Source organism: Heterocephalus glaber, unplaced genomic scaffold, assembly GCF_053883595.1.
Source record: "Heterocephalus glaber isolate CG9 unplaced genomic scaffold, H.glaber_assembly_v1.0 deba00001497, whole genome shotgun sequence".
Classification (NCBI taxonomy): Eukaryota; Metazoa; Chordata; class Mammalia; order Rodentia; family Bathyergidae; genus Heterocephalus; species Heterocephalus glaber.
The window spans coordinates 26,932,676-26,945,604 of record NW_028258320.1 but is presented as its reverse complement, the minus strand read 5'-3'; the positions used below and the strand labels follow the sequence as shown (position 1 = coordinate 26,945,604).

General features: G+C 36.0%; 1 protein-coding gene across 23 annotated transcripts in view; it reads right to left on the bottom strand.

Moving 5' to 3' along the window:
* The window catches only part of Ank3 (ankyrin 3), a 515,763-nt gene that overhangs the window by 236,717 nt on the left and 266,117 nt on the right, over positions 1-12,929 (bottom strand). The window contains exon 1 of one of the 23 annotated variants that reach the window (XM_087185523.1): positions 11,223-12,640. The exons of the other annotated variants lie outside the window; for them this stretch is intronic. Coding sequence (XP_087041649.1) covers positions 11,223-11,246 — 24 coding nt within the window. The 5' untranslated portion in view covers positions 11,247-12,640. Of the gene's footprint in view, positions 1-11,222; positions 12,641-12,929 lie in introns of those variants that run through there. 23 annotated transcript variants of the gene reach the window in all.

Genomic DNA, 12,929 nt, shown 5'->3' with positions numbered 1-12,929 from the left:
GATAACAAACTTCATTTCTAAAGAAATCTCTAAGGAAAGAAGAGGAAGTAGGATATCAACAGGGCACATGGTTAGTAGAGAGAAAAGAAAGGCAAAGTGTCTAGAGACATACAGAGGTTTGAGGAATGGTGAATAGACAGTCTCTATGGAAAAGATGCCTCCTCTGGGAAGGAAGAACAAGGAAGGCATTTAGGGAAAGTCTGAAATGCCAGGTGCATCTGATGTGACATCACCATAAAGATATCAGGGGCAATGAGGGGTTCTGAGGAGGGCAAAGAGATCAGTAAAGCTATGTATTATCCCTATAATTGACAGTGCATTAGTGTGTTGGAGAAAAAGGGGAAAAGGTCTGCAGGTCTGTGTTGCTAACCCTCCATACCTTGTGGGGCTCCTGAAAAGCATTAAAACAAACACATACACACCAGACGCCCAGCCCCACGACAGACTCAGTTGGTGTAAGAAAAGGACATTTTGATAAATGCAGCTCAGGTGACGCTAATGTGCAAACTAGGGTGAGAGACCCTGAACTAGATTATTACCTAACTGTGGCTCTCTGTCACTATTCACAGTAGCCAAGAACTGGAATCAGTGCAAGTGTCCATCATTTCAATGGGTAAAGAAGATGTGGTACAGCAACACAATGGAATACTCTTCCACCATACATAGATGAAACAATACTATTTGCAACGCCATACTAGTACATGAACCTGAAAATTATACTAAATGAAATAAGCCAGGCACAGACAGATAAACACCATGTGACTTCACTCATATGTAGAATCTGAAAAAGCTGAAGTGGAGAGTGCAATAGTGGTTATCAGAGGCTGGGGGGTGGAATATGGCATGGGAGGTGGGATTGGCTAATGGATAGAGTTACAAGGAATATGTTCCTGTGTGCACGTGCAGTGGAGGGTGACTACAGCTAGCAATAAGGTAGTGTACATTTCAAAAAAGCTAGAATAGAGCATTTTTACTGTATTCACCACCTGTAAATGATAAATGTGTGAGGTGATGGACATGCGAGGGACCCTTATTTCATCATTACACAATGTATACCTGTATTGAAATGCCACACTGTACCCCGTACATGTAAAATTATGTGTCAGCCAAAAATAAAACTTAAAACAGTTCTGTCTGGGGTAAGGTGATGTGGAGATTTGGGAATAACAGTGGAATGGAAGGTAAAGAGTGAGGTATGAGGGATCTTGAAAGGGCACTGATAGATATTTAATTTTCCACAAAAGAATAGTAAGATCTCAAAGCCAGATTTTATTTTATTATTTTATTTTTTCAAAGCTAGATTTTAAAACTGGGCTCTCAAACAGTTCCCAACTTTTGCCCTACCCTCTTCTTGCTTTTCCATATATTTCTCTCCCCTCTCTGAAGCAAAATTTTTTATAGCTGGAAACTAAAGCTGTAAAGCATTTCTTGATAGCACTGAGCAGTAATATTTGGTGAATAAACTAATATGATTTTGTAAATTATTCTCAATCAGGAATAGGGGGGCCTGTTAATCAAAATCCCCAAATGCTCAAATTAGTGATTTTAGATGCCAATTATAGTTTGTTTGTTTGTTTTGGTATGGGGGATCGAACTTGGGACCTTGTGCTTGCAAGGCAGGCGCCGGAACCATTGAGCTAAATCCCCGGCCCACCAATTATAGTTTTGAAGTTTAAAAAGAGTTACTTTGTAGAACTTTTCAAAATCCAAAACTGGTATTTACTCAGAGTAGGTTCATTGTCAACAAATATAATTTGAGGGACTTGAGAGTCATAGCCGTCTGTTTTTAAGACTTGGAGCCAGTCGTGGAGGCACACCAGAGGGAAACTAGTGACAAAGAACCAATTTTCCCTCGCAAGTCTGGAGCTGACTCACTGCTTATACACTGGGACATGACATCCACACAGTGCCCACTCAAAGTTTCCAGATATTTTAAAGTAAGAAATTGTGTGCTGATATTTTATGGATATCTTGCACAGTGATCTAATTTTCCACCAATTGCAAAAGAATGTAACCAATTGCACAACCTAAAACAAATGTGACATTCATTCTACAATCTGTTGCCTGTCAATAAAAACCCTGGACCTTTATCAGATTAGGATTTCTCTCTCTCTCTCTCTCTCTCTTTCTCACAAATGAGTAATAAAGTCTATGCTAGCAAAGATTTTTTAGGTATGTTTTTAGGGATGGGGAATTTGGTGTGTGTCTTTTGTGTGTCAAGTGCTTGAAAAAAATTATTTTTTAGTTAGAGAAGACTATGGGTCATTTAGATTTTATTTTACATTTAAAAATTTTCTATCCAGTAATTAGAAATGTTCTAGCCTTTTCTACCCGTAAGTCAGTCAGAAGAGGAGAACATGGGGTGGGAGTTTAATCAGCAAAAAAATTACTTCTAAAGGCTATATATATTTGTAATCATCACTACCCAAAACAACCAAAGTAAGGGCTTTTTCCCCAGATTCCCTCTGATTACTACAAGGCTGTCTTTGTCTACAAGGATTCTACTTGCAAGTAACCTCAGTTCATCCCTGAAAATGAGGTCACCGGCCCCAACACAGGTTAGGCATGGTTAGCATCCTTGCTCTGGGACCGTTGCCAGGAAAGCCCTGCTGCTGCACATTCCAAACCTGCTGGGGCATCTGTGTATAGTGCCCCTCTCAAGCTGAACGACAAAATAACATTCCCATCCTCATCGCTAAGGAGAGGGGAATGGGAACCAGTTAAGAACCACACATGCTGGCAGGCTTCTGTTTTTGTAAAGGCAGTGTTTTAAAGAGATGTACTGCGTGTGTGCTGATAAAACCCATTCTCATGCAGTCTGTTTAGAAGACCTGGTTTATATCAGAAGGCCCCAGAAGCCAAGCCCTGGGGGGATGTGTTTTCTCACCCGGAATTCAGACCCCTAAACACTCTTCTGGAGGTTGATTAGAAATAAAAATAAATACAGAGAAGTTTGGGTTTTTTTTTTCCATAGGGAGAGAAAAGTGGATACCGGCAAAGGGTGATAGATATATAAAGTATATATACCTCAGGCGCAGAACAGGGTTTATTTAGGGTTACTCTGAAATTTTTTGAGGATATAAAGTAAGATTTTTAAAGAGTTAGTTTTGCCTGCCTCTTGAGGGTTATAAACCCACAGGTATCCGGGAAGGAACATTTGTATGTTTCATTAATACAATGTCAGTATAGTAATATTTTTTCTTGATTTGTATCAGCATGTGGTAGAATTGCAACCATTTTATTTTAATACTTTTATTTTCCACATACTATGCAAGTTGAAAGGCATTATAGTGTAGTAAAGACACAGGGTCACTATCATGTGTTAAGCTATAAATGATGTTTGGAATCACCAGAATGATTATCTATCTATTTATCTATCTATCTATCTATATTGTGATGCTGCAGATAGAACCAAGGGGCTTGTGCATCAATATGTATATTACTACTGAGGTACAAATACTCCCAGTCCTAACACAAAATGTGAAAAGAAATGTAGCTATTTATCAAAGACATTTATGATCTTTAAAATTAAAGTAAAATGATCTATTTGCTTTATTTTATTCAAGAGAATTTTAGGACATGGTAAGTTTGTCTACACTTGCATACCCATGAAGCTCTACCAAATAGCAGGGACATGTTAACTTTAAATTGTTTTAAAGAATTAAAATGTAAAGATTTATACAAATAAGCAAAACTGGAAAATAATCACAGACGGGGAAAGTATTTCTGAAAAGTGTATTCAGCAGGTATGTTCATTATCAGACTGCACAAAACCTCTGCTGTGTTTGGACATATTTTGGGGTATCTCTTGGGGCAAAGAAACACAAGAACAATAGTAACACACTGTTTTGGAAGGAAACAAGCCTATCTGCAGTATTCTCGATGCTCAGCAATTCAGGACATGTAAGAGCCCTGGAGAATTTTCTTTTTTTACTACTATAAAAATATGAACTATAAGGACGATTTAGTCCTTTTGGAAATTTTAATCATGTTTATTCCAGGGAATTATTTTCCCTATTGAGTTACAATAAGAATGCAATAGAATAGAAGGTTGACTAAAACAGCAGATGATGTTAATTAGAGTCTATAAATATGGTGGGCTTCCCAAAACATAGGACTGAAAATGTTTTCTTTTTGTTAGGCAGAAGGAAAATGGTGAACAAAGAAAACCGTAGGGTCAATGGCATCTTAAACTTTCTCATTACCAGTCTTCCCTTTCTCTCTTCTTGCTGTGCTTCACTTAGTTCAGCTGTCTCAATTGTTTCCCACATGAATAGGTCTTTTAAGAAATTCTCTTTTGCCCTCCTGTGAGGCAGGAGGCCTGAGAACTGCTGGATGTGTATCCCATGGCTCCTTATTCATCTGAGAAAGTGGCTGCCTTAAACAATCAGGCGGACCCACCCCAGCAGGCACAGTGGAAATTATCTCCTCACAACATCATTTACAATCTGTTTACAGCGTCCTGTATAGCAGTGGCGGCGAATGACACATGTGCCATGTGCAGGGTATTTGTATCATTGAAAGCTCTGAAAGGTTTGCCGCTGTGAATCAGCGTCATGTGCCCGCCTTGGACTCTTTTCAATATATACTAAAGAATTTAAGGATTCATAGCCTGCAACTAGTAAACTGATCGGCAAAAATTCAATTCAGCAATGATTAAATCTTAGTCTTAATCAACACCTTGCTCTATAGTGAACAAAAAATGTACGATTCTTTTTTTTAAAAACGTATCTTGTTTTTGAGGTTGGTCACTGTATCATTTTTTTGGTATAGAAAGGAGACAGCAGCAAAGGGAGGTGAAATTGGATTAACTAGATAAATTGCTAAAAAGAGAATCTGAGTTTTATGGATTTAATATTCTCCCTAATACCTTATAAGAACAAGAATAAATTAATTCACAGTGTTAATAGTTTAAACTACTAAAATAACTTAGCTGAATATTTTCCTGCCAGATCTCTAGGTCAAATGAAATCTCAACTGATCCAATCTTCCTTTACCTAAGCTATCATCCCTGTCATTTCATGTATCCTGTAGGGTACAACAATGTATCTAAACACCGATCTCCTCCCACCACATGAAGACGGCTAAAAATGACAGCTTTGTCTCTACATAAAATAAAACAGAATATTATACTGTCAAAATGCGGCAGTTTTTAAAGGACCTATGCTTGCAAAATGAATTCCAAATTGTGGCACAGCTTGGCTAAATGACAACAATAAACAGACGAGAGTCCCTTAGAAATACATCTTAAACTACTAAGATATTGCTATTTGTCACTTAGGAAATATATAACAGTAACTTCTTGCATTGTGCGGCAGCAAATTGTATAAAATGTATCAATTGTTTGGGATTTTTCCATTTATTTGGTAGGTTATGAATAAGAACAAAGATGTCAGGTCTTCATGTTTAAGGATCCTTATTATGTAGGAGGCATTTTCAAGAGTCCTAAAATATTTAATCCAGGGAACTATTCACATTTTAAATATAGCAACTGAAAACAGTGATAAGCTAAAATTGTTCTAGGAAGAAGGAGAGAAGTATTTGCTTGCATAGATGAACATTCTATCAGGAGTTTTTGTTTCGAAATGTTAAAAAGTAGTTTGATTTTTAGTGTTCATAGACATCACGTTGTGAACATAAATGTTTTCTTACATGCAGAAGTATACTTTATGCAGGGAGAATCAGCCAGGAAATTATAATACATTGGACTTGAGTTTCCTGGCCAGATAATTAAAGGCCTAGAGCTTAAAAGCCCAAAGGAATTGAAGGTTGGGGCCCACAGCAGCAGAGGGAGAGGAGGCGTTCGCTGGTGAGAGGAAGGGTTCTTGGATTTTATCACCCTAAAATGTGTGCACCAGCTGGTGCAGCTGGAGCCTTGGCTGAATGGCTGGTAAATGAAACCCTCTGCCTTTTGGGGGACTTGCGAGGAAGATGGTTTCATATTAATGTTTTTAAACAAATATAACAGAATGCTATTGTTCTTTCCACTGAAAATTTTTTTAATGTAATAATTATACATATCTGTGGGGTACAGGGTGATAATACATGTATATAATGTGTAATGATCAAATCAGAGGATATTTAAAATTTTTTGTTTCTATTTCAGTCTATGATCAATCACTGGAAACCTTCACTGGAAATACAGCTAAAATAGTTTTATTTTTGCCGTGCTCAAATCAAACCCAGAGAATTTTGTATACTAAGTAAATGTTCTACCATTAAGCTACACTCTCAGCACTAAATAAGTTTCTTGCTTTCTTTTTTTCTGTACTGAGCATTGAACCAGGGGGCCTTTGTGAGCTCTATCTCCAGTCCTACTTTTTTTTTTTGGTACTAGTGACTGAACTCCCGACCTTGTGCTTGTGAGGCAGGTGGCGGAACCACTGAGCTAAATCCCTGGCCCTCTCCAGTCCTTTTTGAGACAGGGTCTCACTAAGTCATTAGACTGCCAAAGCTGGGTTCAAACTTGCAATCCTCCTGTCTCAGCTTCCCAGACTGCTGGGATTATGGGTATATGCCACCATGCCCGGCTCCAAAGTAAGTTCTTACTGAATAAGAATTACTGAATGAGAACTGTGTATAAACATATTTAACAAATAACATTAGGACACCAGTGAAGTCAGTCAGACTGGTTGATCTGGGAATCCTAAACTTAAGAGTTTTTCTGGATGAGACTGGGGATGGCAGACTAACCAGCTTTACATTGCAAGCAATTAAAGGAACAGACAGCATCACTGGTCATTCGTGAGTTGCAAATGAAAACAACGCTGAGATTCCACCTCACTCCAAAGAATGGCTGCTATCAAGAAATCAACCAATAACAAATGCTGGCGGGGCTGTGGGGAAAAAGAAACCCTTCTCCGCTGTTGGTGGGAGTGTAGACTGGTGCAGCCACTGTGGAAATCAGAGATTCTTCAAAAAACTAAAGCTAGAGGTTCCATTTGACCCAAGTATTCCCCTTCTTGGTATCTTCCAGGAAGATTTAAAAGCATCATACCACAGCGAGATATACACACCCATGTTTATAATAGCTAAATATTGGAAACAGCTCACATGCCCAACAAGGGATGACTGGATAAAGAAAATGTAGTTTTTATATACAATGGAGTACTACTCTGCCATCAAGAAGGACAAACTTGAGGGCCGGGGATTTAGCTCAGTGGCACCGCACTTGCCCTGCAAGTGCAAGGTCCTGAGTTCAATTCCGAGTACCGGGAAAAAAAAAAGGATAAACTTGAGATATTTTTAAGTAAATAGATGAACCTTAAGAACATAATTTTAAGTGAAATAAATGCTTATATGCTTATATATCACATTGTTTCTCATGTGAGAAACCCAAAAGGTAAATAAGGAGCAAAATGAAGGATCGATATTGGGAAATAGGGAGGAAATATTCAAATGGGAAGGAGAATAAGGCCAGGGGTGGGAGAAGAGAAGGAAGGGAAAAGGGATTTTTTAAAAAATGGAAGGAAAACAATGGAAGCAAAGTTTTATAAATGGGGAAGAGAAGAAGAGGTGAAGGGAGGAGAGGGGAATGGGGAAAAAAAGAGTTAAGACACGTTATGTACAGGTACAAATTATCTATGATTAATGTGATCAATATGGATGGCAAAAATGTACTAATAAAATTAATTAAAAATAAATAAAAAGAACAGAAAGGATGAACAAGTATATAGATGTGCAAGAGATCTTTTTTAAAAAGTGCAAGGAGAACACAGTAAAGATACTAAGGAAAGATATTATTTATTATGCAGTATGAAACATGTAAGAGTAGACTTTATCCCAAAGTCAAGGTAGTCATTGGAATCCATAGTTATAAATAGTTATAATACAGTAGGTGACTCTCAGCTTTATTAGAGTCTTAACTGTTAAAATATGGCAAAAAAGTACTGGGAGCAAATATTCATAATGAAGGAGCTGCTCTTCATATATGAAGATGAAGGTGCTAACTCATAGTTACCCTCAACATGTGCTCTTTAAATGTTTAGAGACAGATGTAAAGGTGCCTATCACTTTCTAGCAGCAAGTCAATATATCTTAGTGATTTCAGACCTCAGACTCTGGGATGAGCGGTCCTTAGTTCACAATCTGGCCAGGCAGTTCACAAACTGTGTGAACTTGGACCAGGTATGCAAACGCTACAGTTAAGTTTCCTCATCTGTAGCATCAAAATAGCAGTAAAACCTAACTCATAGGGCTGTTGATATTGAAGGATATAATATACACAAAACAGTTTGAACGGGCTTGGCAGGTGGCCTTCAATTGATATTATCATTTATTAGTAATTTAAAATTACTTTTTTAAAGTTAGTGGTCTGGTGTGTATGGCTATGATTGTGACCAAAACAGTCAAGAGAACATTAACTGACCAGACAGGGACAGAACCCATGAATGTGACTTTATCTGCTTAGAACTTTTAGCAACTAAGCTAAGCACAACAAAACCTGTCCAAGAGCATTCACATGTAATGTATCTACAATGGTAGTTCTCACATTTCCTTATCTCAGGATCCCTCTATATTCTTATATATTATTCAGGATGCCCAAAGAGCTTTTTATTATGAAGATTTTAAGAATTGATATTTATCACAGTAGAAAACAAAACTGAGAATTTAAAAATTATATTTATTTTTAAACAACACTGGCAAATTTATTACATGGTAACATAAAATACACATTTCATAAAAAACATTATTTTCTGAAACACAAAAGAAGAAAATACTGGTATTTTATGGGTTTGCAAATCCTTCAGTGTTGGACAAGAGAAAACAGGTAGATTCTCACATCTGCTTCTACACTGACTCTTTTGGCATGTGTTGTTTTGGCTGAAGTATGGGAGGAAACCAGTCCTCAGGAAGGTAGTGTAGTTAGGAGAGCTAGGACCTCATAGGTATTCCAGAAGGTTCTCAGGACACTTGTGGCTTCTTGGGCCACACTGTGACAGAGGCTGATCTACAGCAAAATTTTCTCAGGCTGAGCTCATGTTCCCAAAGCCTCAGACCTCCTAAGAGAATAACTAAAGTGAAAGCCATGACTGAGCAAGAGGACGTAATCTGAACAGAGGCATCACGGCTACTTTTGCAAAGGTCACTCTAATCATTACATATTTATTGCTTTTTTTGCTCTTTGGGTTTAGTCTTCCTCCAAATTAAGAAATTTCCATGTGTCCATGTCCATGCACTCGAAATACTTGGATAGCATGGCCCACAGAATGCCCTCCTAGAGTTCTTGGAAATGACACATGAGAAAAAAAGCAACAAATCTCATTACAAGCCCTGCTGCTATATCAGAAAGATAGCATGAAAATTCTTCACAGGCCACTTTGCAATGTTGTGTAAACACAACTTCAGACACAAATCCTCCACTCTGGGGAACTTCTAGACTGGAACTAACAGTCTGATTTTGGTCACTGAAATGGAAAGTTGAATGAAAATGTGTGCATTTTCCTCTTTATTTAAAACTAGTTACATATTTAAACTTCTGTTTCTTGTGTGAATAATAGTGGAACAGAAATCCAAAAATATGAGCGGCAGTACCTTTAAAAATATATGAGGATTTATTTAAAATTTTAACAAATATTTATTGAGTGTTTAATATGTGCCTGGATCTGGAGATCAAAAGATAAGATAGATTATATTTAAAACTCTATAAATGATCCAAGATAGCATCATTGTATTGTCACATGGAATAAAACAAACTTAGTTGATATGTAAATACCAGGATTACTACATGGCTTAAAGTTTTCATTTAAAATAATTCCAAGTGTAACTCACCTTATGGCTGCAAGTGTTTGCAAAATATGTCAGACTAACCACTAACAGAAACATATAAATCAATATATAAGAATGATGAATTAAAATACAAGGTAACCAAGAACTCAAAACTGAATAAAAGTGAAGCAAATCCTGCAAAATAATTTTGACATTCATTTCTACTTTTCAAATTGGTTGCCATCGCTGCCTTATCAATTGACTAAAGAGAAATAGCATTAATAAACCAACATTATTCTCTGGAAATGTCTGCTATCATGACTTTCTGCAAAGACCTTTATTTCAGACAAAAGTAAAAAGAGACTCCTAAAAGAATGTATTCTTTAAATTCTTATTCTTACTGATTACTATAGAAATTTGCTTGATATCTACTAAAATTAATGTTATATAATCTAATGATACCTTTATCCACAGCCCAATTAAAAAACAAATAGTTCAATTTTTATTTCTAGCTTTTGCAATATTATTTTGAGAACCATGGCAAAAAGAAAATATAAAAAGTATGTATGTACTTGAATTAGGTTAAAGAATTGGAAAATGAATTTTTACTTTGTGTCTAAAAATGCCTTAACATTACAAATATAATTTTCAAAAAGACAACACATTATATCTTAAATTTGCTTTTGTTTTTCAAATATTGCTTTAACTTCATTATCACCCAAAACTATAAATGACCCGAGGTAGCACCTTTATATTGTCACACACACAAAAAAGTTACCTGATAAGTAAATATTACTACAGAACTAAAAGTTACCATTTCAAAATGAGAAGCTGTATAGTCTCAGCAACAAAAAGATAAATTGGATTCATTTTTTGAATTTGACTTGTATATATTATCCTACCTGTTTCCAATTTTCTAAGTAAAAATCATTAACAATGAGAGATTCCTCCAGCTGCTAAATATGTATTTATACTGAAACAATTATTGAAAACCATACACAAAATAGAAGAAATCAGAGTTGGAAAGCATAAAATGAATAATACCAAGAATTTCTATGTGATACTATAAGGTTCACTTATAGGATTTAAAAATAACTTACATCCCTGCTATTGAAGAATCTTATTAACTGCCTTTACAATGTACACAAAATTGGATTACATTGGGCTTTGTTCAGTATTAGAGTCTAGCTTTCTTTTCATGGTCATTTTTTAAGAGATTAAGAATTAACTTTCATCAGTCCTTTATGTCAAAACTAGTTCTTCCATACAGACTCGATGTGAACGAACCCATTAGAGGCTGTTTCTAAAATCAGCAAAGGTACATAGACATTTACCTTCCTAATGGTTTGTGCAGAAAATGTTCGCCATTAACAAGTTGTAAAACCACCATTTCCTCCCCAATACAGACTATATAGTCTTACAGAAAATCTTTAAGCATTGTAGAAACCATAAGATACATAGCAGCAGCAGGAAGTATGAATAACCTTTTGGGAAAAAGTAATTATCTACTATACCCTCTTAGCAAGGATTTTATCCATAGTTCAGCTCAAGCAGACAAATTCTTCAGACTTGTATTCAGGTCAGAGATAGAAGCCAGGAGAGGAAGAATTCTTAATCACTGTCCAACTAAACCCAGAACTGCAATAGTACATGCTGCTCTATTGTGATGGGACTTCTCTATGATCTGTATCGGGTCAGTACCCTTCCAGAGTTACTGCTTAGGGCATGATAATTTCAAATTCAGTCTGTCATTTTATTACACATTTTTTAAAACAGCATGCCCACCATAACAGAAAATGCTGCACATATGGGCTGGAATAAAATGCTTTCACTATTTAGTTGATACATTCTGACATGAGGCAGAAAGAAGATGGTCTACTTTTATTTGGGCTTTCCTTTTGGATCTCAGGTTTTTTTATTTTAGGCTTGCAAATTCATAAAGGGCCAGAGCTTTTCAGGTACAGCCTTTAACATATGTTACATTTGCACTTGGCTTAAATATTTCACAGCAATTGGCAATTAATACTTCTCAAACCGAGGTCTAACTAATTTACGATAAAGTTTTCAGTTCCACAACAAATGGAACATCCAAATTTAATAATTCATAATTTTTGATGGGTGAATTGATTATTTTGAGAATGATATGATTTTTAGGACCTACTTGCCAATATGCTTATATTACTATGTAGTAAATTACAGTTAGCAATGATTCCTGGAATTCATGAACAATATTCACAGCTTTATTATGAATCTCAATGTTTAATCTGAAGAGGTCTTTCTCTAAGTCACATAAAATGTTTGCAAAGTGTCTCTCAGGTTGAAATTTCATAAATTACCTGTAATATAGCTACAATCCACAAAGGTCATGCAAGGCTAATACTTCAGCAGAAAGTACTCAGTATTTGAGTACAAAGATTAAAAGCAAATCCATTTAAAATAAAGATAAAAGGGGCTGGGGATTTAGCTCAGTGGTTTCACCACCTGCCTTGCAAGCTCAAGGACCCGAGTTCAATCCCCAGTACCAAAAAAGAAAAAAAAACCAAACACATAAAATAAAGATAAAAATTGTGAAAGAGTTCCCCAAAATGCTTTTTACCCAAACTGAAATGTCAGTTATTTTCTCAAAACCATTAGAATGCCTGCTTACCTGAACAAGTAGCAATGCCCTCATTTTTATGTGTTTTTCTAGCCATTATGACTATTTCACTAAAATTTTAACAAAAAAGTCATTGTGTGCTAAGGGCTTAATATATTATAGTAATAGCAAAGAATATTCCCTCTATTCCTAGAACCTGTGTGTATACATGGCCGGATAAACTGTTATGAACTCAAAGTACATAGGTAGAAACCAGAGACCACATGAAATCTTCAAACAAATCAGAATCTGAACAGTATTTTATGAATCCCCCAAAATCAAATATTTCAAAATTTTGTAAATATTTATATTTTCAATATAGAATTTCTTAAGGGGGAGATGGTTTACTATTCTAATTCTTTACAATTATCAAACAAGATGACTTATTTATATCTATGTCCAATTCCACTGAGACAGAAATCAAATTACATTTTCCAACCTCCAGTTACACCCTCCACCTATCATTTCTTTGAGTTTTAAAAACAAAGTTTTATTCTACTATTGCTCCCAACTGCAAAATTTCCTACTTTCCCTTGTAATTGATATATCAGAAAAACCTGTATTTTAAAGCCTTCAGATTTTTCTA